The 13,650-nt window shown below is 37.7% G+C and overlaps 1 protein-coding gene across 1 annotated transcript in view; it reads left to right on the top strand.

The window, feature by feature from the left end:
- DNAH14 (dynein axonemal heavy chain 14) overlaps positions 1-13,650 on the top strand; it is a 202,746-nt gene that overhangs the window by 115,544 nt on the left and 73,552 nt on the right. Inside the window, exons 47-53 of the mRNA XM_074316462.1 lie at positions 374-555; positions 2,123-2,251; positions 3,674-3,811; positions 4,784-4,951; positions 5,900-6,070; positions 9,737-9,904; positions 10,655-10,747. Of these exons, the coding sequence (XP_074172563.1) occupies positions 374-555; positions 2,123-2,251; positions 3,674-3,811; positions 4,784-4,951; positions 5,900-6,070; positions 9,737-9,904; positions 10,655-10,747 (1,049 nt within the window). The remainder of the gene's footprint in view (positions 1-373; positions 556-2,122; positions 2,252-3,673; positions 3,812-4,783; positions 4,952-5,899; positions 6,071-9,736; positions 9,905-10,654; positions 10,748-13,650) is intronic.

Here is a 13,650-nt window from a genome sequence, read left to right as displayed (position 1 = left end):
ACACGCCTACATGCTGTTTTTAGATCTTCCATGTGAAAGTTTATTATCAACATAGTATATTACAAATCTAAATGTTTTTAAACAATAAAAAGTTATATGTATCTATTGTGCATAAATAGATTCTCTGAGTTTTCGTAACTGTTGCATTTGGCTATGGTTGCAAAGAGACTGTTTTCTACCTAAAAGTAAGGAAATGTTTGGAAACATTTCAGAGTTGGTATTCCTTCTCTCACTGAATTGTCCTCAGAGTAATTCCTTTAAAACGACAACAACACAGTAAAATTATGTAATTTTCGTATTTCTTAACACCTTAAAGCAAAAATAGTTTGCAAGTGTTCTAAATTTGTTTTCTTTTCCATATTTGGCCTCATAGATAAGATTACTAAAGAGCCAGAAGTTAGAACTGATAAAAGTTCATTTAATAATAATAAAGGAATTATAGTTTCTACAATAAATTTTACCATCAAAATAACAGCTGCGAAAACCAAGGAGATGATTCTTAAGAAGCTGATAAGAAGAACTAAAGACACTCTCGGAGCACCAAGAAGCAACAGGGTAAAACCCCTTCCATACCTGCTGGTTAATCGGCTTGTACTACTTACGTGGTAAAGTGACTTATTTTAAGACTAATAAACAGAAGAAGATAAGTGTAGCATACACTCCTGAACATTACTATAAAATGTACTTTAAACTGGAAATGTTGGTTTTCAAATCAATATAATTCAGTTTCCAACATGATGAACTATCCTGATTCAGAATTACTGAAACCAAAAGAAGCTGCTGGAATCGGCATTAAATATGAGCAGATGAGAAGACTGGAAAATGAGTTAGATGCCAGTTGTTCTGTTACTGTATATTTGATCACATTTTCTTCCTGTGACCATGGGATGGGACTATAAAAAGAAGAGAGACTTGTGGTATCCACAGCCTCCGGGAAAGGTGTCATGAGAACAGCCTTGTAACTTGGACAGCACCTACTTGAAGTGGTGTTAAGCGTTCCTGATTCTTACCCTGTCTGCCTCGCACATGATTAGCTGTCCGATTGTTAAACCAAACCCTCTGTCACAGTTGACATTTATAATCAGTGATTCTAGTTCAGTACCATGAAATATGCTCAGGGTCAAGAGATTTGCAGGAGTCATTACTAAGAAAATTACCTGGGGTCCTTGGGAACTCCTGAGTTTAACTCCTGGCTATCCATTTCAAGAGCTTTTAAGGGTTTGCTTCAGATTTCCTTAATTTTAACAAGATTTGGAAAAATTTGACAGGTCTTTGGCTAAGTGGGTGCATTTTAGGGATTTTGAAAAGGATAGTAATTGCCCAACCTAATCACACAAATGAAAAATGAAGACAAGAGAAATTTGGCCAAACCAGTCTGGTATTGCATATAATCATCCAGTATGCGATACTAAAGAGGGGAAATTGAGCATCTTACTAAAAAAAAAAAAAAGAAGAAAAAAGAAGAAAAATATTGCCAGTTACACAAATTAAGTAATTAGGTAATTCGAAATAAATGGCTATTTGTATTTTGTCAGTTTTTACTTGTTTTACAGAAATAAGTATCGTGGCTGATGCACACAGATTGCAATCAGTACACTTCAATGCAGAATATTTTCAAATGTGGAAAGTAACGCAGATTTAAAAATTGGCAGTGTGTTTGAATTTTCTGCTGTGGGTTCATGACAATAGGAGTTGCAGCAGAATTTTAGAAGTGTAGTTCCAAGTGATAGTCTTATTCCTAAACCAGGCAACATATGAAATGAATACCTAACACAGTGACTTACCAGTAGCAGACCCTCAATAAGTAAATAATAACCATGTTTGTCCCTTTGTAATAGTCACAATTAGATGACTTTAGCTAGCGTCAAATACATTTCTAGCTCTTATTAGACATAATTTTTGTACGTCTATAAAGACTGAGTAGTACAATTTCTGCTATTTTGAAAACTTTTCTAAAATCATATCATCAACTAGGATTTGGCTTCCTGCTTTTTAATAGAAAAAAGACATGTCATTACATATAATTTTGTTCTTACATCATAGCATAATTAATATTCCTAATTTGTAATGTAAAGAAAGGTAATACTAATGAATATGTTTTAAAACCTTTGTTTTCCTTAAGATTGTAATATTCATTGATGATCTGAGTATGCCAGAAACAGATATGTATGGAGCACAGCCACCCCTGGAATTAATCAGGCAATTATTAGATTTGGGAGGAGTTTATGATACTGAAAAAATTGCATGGAAGGTACAGTATATGCTAAGATTTTGTTCATGTTAAATATTGTTATTTAACAATAAACTACATATCTATGACAGTATTGTGTGAATTAAATGAGATTAGACAATCCAGTGGAATTGACATGTAGAGCAAAGTTGAAACCCTAGTTTAACCATACCAATTACATCTTTGCAATTTAGCACAGGTCCCTGGGTTCATAGAAATTCTACTTTTAGTAGGATTAAATCTTAGTAAAAATTGCAAGCGTGTCCTGTCGCTTTAATTTCTGAATCAAATAATGCTCACTATTATTAAGCACGTTAATAGTTAACCAAATTTTTCAATGCATTAGCAGTTAATGCATATGAGAAAAGCTAATGGAAATGTGGCCTAATAAATACATCTTTAGTCTCTGTGTAAGAGTATTCTGCATCTTTGTTTTTAAGAACATAGATCAAGGATTTACAGAAGTATTGCAAAGTCAAAAAAAAATTCCCAGGGAGCTATTTCTGTGCAATTATTTTTATTATATTGAACCAAATCAGAATGGCTTAAATTTGTTTTCATTATTTGGTGTCTTCTCTGGAAATCCTAAGCCCTGTGTTCCAGAACTGACTTTATCATTTAAGCATTCTGGGCCTCAGTTCCCCATCTGTAAAATTAAATGATTACGTTACAGTTTCTTGTCTCAGACAAACTTGGGCCCAGGATCCTGGATGACGCACACTGGCTGGTGAGTGGTGTCACCTCCAAGACCAGTCAAACTGTCTGAATCAGCCATCAACCCAGTGCAGAGAGAAGAATCCAGGTGCAGTCCCACCCAAGGAGAGCTCAGGAGAGTAGGGGGGAAAGAGAAGGCAAGAAATGGGTGTGGAATGCACGGCCTGAAGAAGTTCCTTGAACTGACAAGAAAATAGTGAGGCAGGCTTTTTGTGGGATTTCTGTGGCCGAGGGCATGGACACAGGTAGGAACAACGTGGTTAAACGCACCCCATTATGAGTAGATTAGATTGTGGTGTGATTCCACCCGGCTCTGCAGTGCTCTGATGTTGTAAGATGTTAAATGGCTATTATATAAACAGTCAAGCATCTTCTCACCCCAAGCCAATCCTGGTGTTTCTAGACATACTCACCAGGCTCTTCTCCTGATTTCTCACTTATCACCAGAATCCCTTGCCTCAGTAACATACTGCTTATTTTCCAGTGATTGCTTTTTTAAAAATAGGCTATTTCCTGATGACATGTAGAAAGCCTCCCAGAGGTAATGTGTCTTGACGTTACATTTTAGGATGGGTTACTTCTATTGCCATCATAATTTTTGTTTTGCAGCAAATAATTTTTCTGCCTTAACATTTTAAAATCTTTTGTCCATTTGAGGCTGACAAATGGATATATATTTCACTTTCTACGGATACATTTAGTTACTCTTCCTTTTTACTCTTCCCACAGAATATTCAAGATCTCTCTCTAGTTGCAGCCTGTATTCCTCCCGTTGGTAAGAGTGTTATTAGCCCACGTCTTCTCAAACATTTTTCCATTCTAGTATTGCCTCATCCTCCACAAAGTGCTTTACGTACTATTTTCCAGGTAAGACATCCAGTGCGGTCTTACGGAGAAAAAAACATGTCAATTCCGTAGTATAAGGGAAAATGGGAGAACTGAAAACCACTAATATTGAAAGAAATTCTCATAAGAATTACATTTTCTGGCCTATTGTTATAGTCTGTCTCTAAATAGCAAAAACGTAACTTAGAGTACATAAGAAACACACATAGTGCATGTTTAATGAATGTTTAAAATGTAGATCCCAAGACTTTATTCTGATTCACTATATCTGGGATGGAGCTCAGGAATCTGCATTAACAAGCACACCAGGATTTTTGCTAGTATTGATTTATTCTTTTCATTTCCTTATAGAATACAAAATAATGAGAGAAAAAAATCTGAAATATCTTATTAGAAAAGTGGCTCAAATTGAAACCTCGTTTGATTAGAAAAATAAATCTTATGCAAGATTATTAAATTCATCAAAACTAATCATTTGCTTTTCTTCTTTATAATATACAATTTAAAGATTAATTATTAAAATCCATTTTTCAAAAAGCACTTGGTAATTCTGTAAGTGCTCAATAATCCACACCTCTAAAAATACCTGATGTAGAAGAAATTATATGCATATACCAATCCAAACTGAGGTAATAGTTCCGTCACTATATTTTTTCTAGTAACATCTACTGGGGAGCAAAAATATGGAAAAATTCCCAGCACACCTGGTATACACACAGGTGGGGCATAAATTGTCCCCAGAGAACAATCATGTGCCTTTGCATCATTCACCAAACTGGGACCAATTGGAATTTTCCCCAGTGTGCAACTCCCAGACTGTCCTTTTACTAGTCTGCCATCTGTTTAAAATGGATTCTAATTACTAACACTGTAAATGAAATAACTGAAATTAATCCTCCATTATAGTACACAAATCTCCTTTATAGTAGGAATTAGCTAGAAATAGTGCTTAAATTTTTTGGCAAACTAACGTATAAAATTTTATTTTTAAAGGCTCATTTGGGAATGTATTTCTCCGTCAATAACTTCACAGCTGATGTTCAGAAAAGTAAGGATCAAATAATATGTTGTTCTCTAGCTATATACTATCACATATGTAAGAATATGTTACCAACTCCAGCGAAATGTCACTACGTGTTTAATCTTCGAGATATGTTCAAGGTTTGTTTTAAAATTCATTCTCTAACTTACTTTTAAAGTTTAAGTGGAGGAAATGTAATTTTACTGAATTATCTCTCTCCCCATTTTCTTTACTGATACTGTCAACATTAAATTCTTAGAAGGGGAAAAATGGGAAATTAAAATTGATTAGTTTTGCAACTTATTAGTAGCTTATCCCATGAGCCAGTTAAAAAGAATTGTTAAAATAATTTCATGCAGAGAATTCAATGATAAAACTACTAAGAATGTTAGAATATTAGCTAAGATTCTCATCAGGGAAAGAAATGACAAGGTTATAACATAACTGTTGGTTTTGCTTTATTTCTGAGATTTCACTGCAGCTCTCAGAAAATGAAGGCATGTATGCATTTCATAAGCACGCTTGAATTTTTATAAGTCTTACTTTTTACACCAGGAAATGTTGCCAACACTGCTCATCTAGTCATCAGCTGTGGTCAAACATGTAATTTTCAGAATTAAAATGTTAAGAAAAACAGTTTTTGAATTTAATCTTTCCTTGCTGTGGGACTTTAGCCCAAAACAGCAGATACCATGTTTGGAATATGTTATAAGGGTTTTCTTAATCCAAGTTACGGACCTGAGAACATAACATCAAGCAGCATTGTTATATCACCGCCAATCCCCTACCCCCACGTCAGCACCACGGTGGAGACTCACGGCTGCCTGCCCTTCCATGCAAGGCATCCACTAGCCACGGCTGAGATGTCCTTAAACCTTCTCCCTCGAACGGGGATGCTGTGCTAGATTTCCCTGACTTATAATGCCCAGCTCATCAAAACTCCAGATTATCATTTATAGAAATTGACAGTTCTTACCTTGGATAACTTTTTATTTTTATGGAAACATAAACCTGCAAAAATTGAGCCTTTACTCACATACTTCTCTCTAATGTTTAAAAAAAAAATGTTCTTTTTGAATCCCGAATAGCTTCTCCTAGGATTGCTGCAAGCTGACAAGGCTGTTATTAACTCCAGAGAGATGGCTGCTCTGTTCTTTGTTCATGAAGCCACCCGAGTGTTTCATGACCGCTTAGTCGAACATACTGAAAAAGGGCTTTTCTATCAGTTTCTTTCAAAGGAACTTGAGAATTATTTTCAGGTAAACTTACATTTAAAAAATTCTTTTAAATGGTGTCTTGGGCAAAAGTGTTGTTTTAGAAAAGTATGTAGACATCTCTGTAATATTAGTGAAGGACACATTGTTAATTCTAAGTATAGGTTTGATAGGATGACAGGTAGAAGGTCTGGATGCCTTTGCTCATGCACTCGGCCTCTTAGGAACCTCAAAAGTGCGCATTTTCCGAAAGGACTAGCAGACGTGTACACTCTGGATACCTCAATAGACCCTTCATCCCTCTCCAGCCCTTTGAATTTCAGCTTCCGAGGTCACAGAAGAAAGCGCTGCAGTAAACTGATTCACACTGAAAGGGCTGTAACTAAAGGGAGTGATGAGCTGACTCCATTGTTAGGCCCTCTTTGCTAACCCACTCCTCCCGAGGCTTAAGGAAGTCCTTTGGACTTCCTGTCCACAGGCGACTCCTCCTCTCTCTTTGGTGGTGCCACTTTCTCACCCTATTCATAGTAGTCCAGGAAATAAAAAGAATTCTGGAATACAAACTTTAAACATAGAGATACACACATGCATGTAAACTCAGAATATAACACATATTTCAATGTGTGTCTGGTTATATATATGTACTTGCGTATGTATACATACATGTTTTTAGATAAGTCACAAATTCAGAAAGCTTTTAAAGTTTTTTTCTAGACACTCCCATCATTACTTTCTTTACATCTAAGTTTTCTGTTCTTCAGCTCAGACCCTTCTTGATACTCATTACTCATGTTAATCCCCATCACTTCTACCATCCAATCTTTATTTTAATATCTGGTAAAAGAAATCCATTAAGGACTCAGGGGTAATTCTTCTTCTGTCTCCACCTTCACCACCACTTCCACTCACTTGTCTAGAATCTCTCAGGGCTCTACACAAGCTGCAGTCTTCTTCTTTCCCTGCTTGGGGCCAGCTCTTTGGTGATGCTTCCGACTCATCTTGTTCCTAGTTCCTCCACTCAGACTGTAGACTCTGCAGCCCACTCTTCTACTGTTCTCATTTTTCTTACCTAGCAGTATGAGAAGCAGTTGAATATAGAGGTTGCAAACACAGGCTTTGCCCAAGTTCAAAGCCCAGCCCCTCCATTTATGAGCAGTGGAACCTTGAACACATGACCCCTCTGTGTCTCAGTTTCCTCCAGGGGAGTAATTTTACCTACCTGATAAGACTATGGTGAGAATTAATGACTGTAATTTATATAAAGTGTTTAGAACAGTTTCTGACACATAGTAAGTGCTCAAGAAATGTTGGCTATTATAATATTGAAAAGAATTAGACCTTATATCCACATTTCAAACACAGGCAGGTGGTTTGGCAGAAAGAGCCTCAACTCTAGAGTTAGACCTTGGTTTGACTTCTAAGTCTGTCTCATGTTACTCTGGGTACTTCATACTAAATTTGCAAAACCATTTGCAAAACCACGCCCAATTTTCATCCTCCAGACTCTCTCCACCACCCAGATGCCCTGCCCTGGGGTTCCCTACCTCAGTGACTGGCATACCATCCAAGCCTCCATTCATGACGGAAATCGGAGCGTAGCTCCTTCCTGTTCTACCCAGAATGCAGCACGGTCTCTGTTGCCTCTGCCTTCACACTACTAGGTCTCTTCACCTGGCTCACTCCTGTTCATCCGTCAAGATCAGCTCATGCTGCTCCTCTCTGTGGTCTTTTCTGGCCAACACTACACCCTCTTCAGGTTGTGTCCCTTTTTGTATTCTCATAGAACTATGGGCTTTTCCTATCACAGAACTTATTATAATGTAATATTCTCTCTCTCTCTCTCTCTCTCTCTCTCTCTCTCTCTCTCTCTCTCTCTCTCTCTCTCTCTCTCTCTCCCCTGAATTCCATGAGAACAAAGTCACTGGTTTTTATCCCTACCTGAATCTCCAGAGTTTCACATCCTCCCTTACTCCCAGTTTAGTTTGATAATATATCTGGGATGAATGGCTGAATAAAGAAATACACGAAGCAATGTAGAGACTGCTAAAATAACTATGTTAAGAGAGCTTATTCCTGTCCCAGGGGAAGTTTCTAAACTCCTTCCCTGTAAGTGCCGGTTGCAGTTCAGTTTTATACGTTTGCGAGACCAAGGCATAGATGTAAGCAGCAGAAGATGAGCAGACACTTACGGGAGCAGGTCTGCCCTAGCAGGAGTCAGCCCTGTGGGCAGCAAGGACAACTACAGTACCCCAGAGTAAGACATGTTCGCCAAACCTCCCTTCATGTCTTAAGGATGTAAACTACTCCTGTGAGAACTGGGGTTTGTACAATATCATTTTATAACTTCTTTGGCTGGTTGGCGTTTTAGAACATAAAATGTAGTAATTCTAACTATAGTTAACACAATGTACTAGGCACTATTTTACAAGTGTGGGGACAGAATCCCAGAGAGCAGTTTCCAGGCTCTCGGCCTCACGTGGAAAGGCGCTGGCTCAGGTAGTAGATGGCCATCAGCTGTGGCTAGTTGGCCATCAGCTGTAACCAGTTAACCATTAGCCACTGATATAACTGCCGCTGCTGCATTCGTTGGTCAGTCGGTCAGTTGGCAGGCAGAGAAGCGGATAGCAGGTTGCAGGTCGTGTGACTCCAGCCTCCAGTGAGACTATAGTGGTATGACTCCCCTATCTATGGCCTCACCATATCCTGTGTTCTTATGTGGGGAGCCGGAGCTGAGACCCTGCAGGCCACCTCGCGTGACAAATGGCGGAGCGCGCAGGGTCTGCTGCGCGACAACAAGTTTTTCATATCATTACTCACTTTAATCTCCATAATATCCTTGAAATAACAGGTCCTGTTATTATCCTCATTTTACAAAATGAAGAAACTGAGGCAGAGGGAGGTTAAAAACTTGTCCAAAGTTACACAGCTATTTCAGTGATAGATTCATTATTCAAACCCAAGATATCTGGCTCCAGATATTCTCTTGAGGGTTGTGCTGTCCTGCCCCTCAACCTTCCTTTAGCTGTTTGCTAAACAAATATCTCTGTGCCTGGTAAGAACTTCTAGTGCCAGACACCAAATGAGGACGTGGAGGAGTGTGGGCCCCGCCTCGAGGCATCTGACACACTCACAGGTGTAACACCTTCCTGTGAGTGCTGTGACAGACCTGTGCTCCATACCACAGTGCTGGAACAATGGAAGAAAAAGGAATTTTCTCTACCTGGTTTTAGGGGAGAGGGAAATTGCCAGACTTCAAGGAGGAGCTGTCCTAGGACCATGGTGTGAAAGATAGGCAAGAGTTTGCCACGTGGACAAAAAGCAGGTGTGGAAGCTTACAGATCTATGGTGGTAATTAACAATTGATTAAGAGAAGATTTTCAGGTTGTCGGTGAGACTTCAAGATGTTATTTCCACAACAGGGGTTCTTAACCTGGGGCCTATAGACCCTCAAAGAGTCCTTAGATAGAGCTATATTTTAATACAGTGTCTTTGTAACCCTTATATTTTGCTATATGCAGTTTAAAATACTACTCTGAGGAGTCCCCAGTTTTCACTGCCAAAAAGGGTTTTGTGACACAAAAATGGTTAAGAAACCCTGAGGTCTGGATGTGTGGTGCTAGAGCTTTTCTGATAGAGATATATTGCATTAATTTTGATAACAAGTAGGATTGTGCTATTAACAGATACTGTTAAATTATTATCTTACAATAGATTCGATGGACCAAAGAAACACTGATGAATGACTCAACTGTATTTGTGGATTTCTTGGATATAAACAAGCCTCATAGAAAAAAGATCTATCGGAATACCAATGACTATAATAAACTTGCCAGAGTACTTAATGAATTCCAAATGAAGTTGAGTTTAACGTCTCTGGAGGTAAACACATATACTATATAAAAATCTGCGGAATACTATATCTGTACACATATTTATTCATATATGCACACACGTGTATATAAAATCAAATATCTTTAAGATGTGTGTGCGTTACAGAGTTCGAGAAAAAAATGTGTCCTCATTTTAATGCAGACCATTAGAAATACAGTTTTAAAGTGTTTCACCTTGTTTTGTCTCATTAATAGGGTAAAAATTTAAAAACAAGGTGCATGATTGAGGCTGTAGGGAGTTGAATGATTAGAGTTAGTGGAATTAAGAAATGCAAGAGAGACTCTGGCACCAGGGTCCAGAATATCAGCAAGGAGCAGAAAACTGGCTGTGACTCATTTATGTCTTTCCCATTGTTGTTTTGGGCAGAGATGTGTTGGAACAGAGACACCAACAAAATCAGATACCGTAAGCTACTATCCTAAGACGTCCTCCCACCACTCATTCTGCCCCAAGACACAGTGATAGAAAAGCTGCCTGGATGCTGTTGTTCTCCGTCTTATTCTCTTTCCTCAAGCCTGTGACCACCACCCCCCACCACCCCCAGAATATTGGCGTGGGGACAGTCTTCACTGTGCAAATTTATTTTCCATAAATGTAAACCAATTTACTGGGACTAGATTACTACATTACTAGAATAGTTGTTCTCACACATACAAGTCTGAAATCCTTGTACATAAAACCATAATGAGCATTTTTCTTTACCTGTAATCAGTTGATTTGTCCCATTTCCTCTGCTAGATTTCTCATTCCATGGTATTCTTCAAGGAAGCCATAGAACACATTACGAGAGCTGCCAGGGTCCTTCGGCAACCAGGGAGTCACATGTTACTGGTAAAAATTTAAATTTTTCCAATGTTTTTAAGTTTGTAAAATGAAAACGAAGGAAACTTGATAAAATCTATGCTGACAGAAGTTTTGTTTATGCAAACTTTCCATTTATGAAAGTTTGAAGTCATTGAACCATAGGACAAGATCCTCGTCCTCTTAAGAGTTTGCGTAAGAAATGTATCAGCACGTAAAAATGGTAGTCATATGAATTGACTGGGCTGCAGATAATCCAAAATAATCTCCCCATTTCAAGGTATATATATTCACAAATATGTGGAACTTTTGCAACACGCTCCTAAACCAATAGGTGAAAGAAGAAATCGCAAGACAAATTAGAAAATACTTTGAGATGAATAAAAACAAAGATACAAAATACCTAAAGCAGCGCTTAGAAAGAAATTTATAGCTATGGATGCCTACATTTTTAAAGGAAGATAAATCTCAAATAAATAACCTGACCTGCTACCTCACAAATCTACAAAAGAAAAGAAAACTAAGCCCAAGGCAAGCAGAAAGAAGGAAATAATAAAATTTAGAAGAGAAAGTAGAGAATAAAAAAATAGAGAATATCAGTGAAACCAAAAATTGATCCTTTGAAAAGAGCAACAAAATTGACAAACCCTTAGCCAGACTGACCGAGAAAAAGAAGATTCCAATTAATAAAATCAGGAATTAAAGTGGAGACATAACTACCAACATTATAAAAAAAATAAAAGGATTATAGAAAATGCTATGAACAACTGTATGCCAACACATTAGTTAACGTAGATGAAATGGATACTTTACTAGAAAGGCACAAATTACCGAACTGAAGAAATAGAGAATGTGAATAGATCAATAACAAAGAGAGAGAATTAGGAATTTAAGAACTTCCCACAAAGAAAAGCCCAGAGCCAAATGGCTTCACTGGCAAATTCTACCAAACATTTAAGAAAGAATGCAATCAATCCTTCACAAACTCTTCCAGAAAATTAGAAGAGACAATACTTCCCAACTCATCTATAAGGCCAGTATCACTCTGGTAATGAAACTAGACAAAGACACATGAAATAAGAAAACTACAGATCACTATCCCTTGTGAATATAGTTGTAAAAATTCTGACTAAAATATTAGCAAACCAAATGCAACAACATGTAAGAATTATATACCTTGACCAAGGAAGATTTATTTCAGGACTGCATGTTTGGTTTAACTTCCCAAAATCTATTAATGTAACACACCATATTAATAGAATAAAAGACAAAAACCACATAATCATCTCAAGAGATGCAGAGGTGTTTGATAACATCCAACACCATTTTTGATTTTTTAAAAAATTCTCAACAAAAACAAATAGAAGGGAACTTTATCAACCTCATAAAGGGGATCTATGAAAAACTTGCAGCTACCTAATGCTTAATGGCAAAACAATAAATGTTTTTCCCTTGAGACTGGGAACAAAGCAAGGATGTTCTCTCTTGCAATTTCTATTCAACATTATACTGGAGGTTATAGCCGGTGCAGTCAGACAAGGGGAAAAAAAAGCCATCCAGATTAGAAACAGAAGAAGTAAAACTCTCTTTATTCACATTCCATATGATCCTGTTTGTAGAAAATCCTAAGGACTAAGTACCCAATTAGAAATAAACAGACACCTCACAAAAGCATATGAAAAGATGCTTAATATAATTTTTGATTAGAGAAAACAACGAGATACCACTACACACAAATGAAAGAGACCAAAATCAAAAAAAACTGACGATAGGAATTGTTAGCAAGCAGCAGGGACTATCATTTATTGCTGGTGGGAATGCAAAATGTCCCAGTCGTCTTTGAAGACAGTTTGGCAGCTTCTTACAAAGGGAAACAGTCTTACAAAAGGATCAAGCATTAGTGCCCCCACATGTTTACCTAACGTATCTGAAAACTTGTGTCCTCACAAAAACCTGTACATGAATGATTACAGTGGTTTTATTCTAAATTGCCCCAAACTGGAAGCAACCAAAATGACCTTCAATAAGTGAATGGATAAAGTGTGGTACAATGGAATATTATTTAGAGAGAAAAGAACTAAGGTGTCAAGCCACAAAAAGATATGAGTGAATCTTAAAGGCATATTGATAAGTGAAAGAAGACAGTTTGGGAAGACTGCATACTGTATGATTCCAATTATATAGCGTTCTGGAAAAGGCAAAACTATGGAGATGGTAAAACGATTAGTAGTTGCCAAGGGTTTGGAGGGAAGAGGGAATGTGAAACACGAGAGATATTTTAGGGTGGCAAAACTATTCTGTATGATACTGTCGTGATGAATACATGACACCATGCATTTGTCAAAATCCGTAGAATTCACAGCACAAAGAGTGAACTCTAACGTATGCACATATAAACAAATTATTTAGGAGGTCTGGGGATCCCAGGATGGAAAGCAAAATGTGACGAAACAATCAAACTGTGTTGCAAATGTGTGAGACAACCTCACTGAAGAGGGTAAGAGGAGAAGGCGCTCACCTAAGGACCTTTGGAAATGAGTCGAATCTGTAAGACCCAGAGCTAAGGAGCGGGGAGTTATGTCCCAACTCCTTGAGGGCAGAGTATCTATGTCCATTATTTGGAATTCTTTTTAATGGGAGATTTGTCTATCCCCCCCCCCATTTATTTTTCATCATTTATTTCTATATATGGACTCATGGATATTTGTTATATTCTTTGGGTTATAATCCAACAGTATTATGTTGCTTCGGGTAGAGCCATTGGGAGCTTCTCCCAAAGAGAATAGTATGGAAAGGGGGGAAAGAGTAACCTTCCGATGGAGATCCTGCAACACTGCCTCGTCCAGGTGCTCAAGCCGAGCACCAGCAGTGACAAGTCACGTTGATGGTATGCACCCTTGATGTGATATGATGAAAATGGCACTTTATCCCTG

Source organism: Rhinolophus sinicus, linkage group LG12, assembly GCF_036562045.2.
Source record: "Rhinolophus sinicus isolate RSC01 linkage group LG12, ASM3656204v1, whole genome shotgun sequence".
Lineage (NCBI taxonomy): Eukaryota > Metazoa > Chordata > Mammalia > Chiroptera > Rhinolophidae > Rhinolophus > Rhinolophus sinicus.
This window is presented reverse-complemented; position numbering and strand designations above follow the sequence as displayed.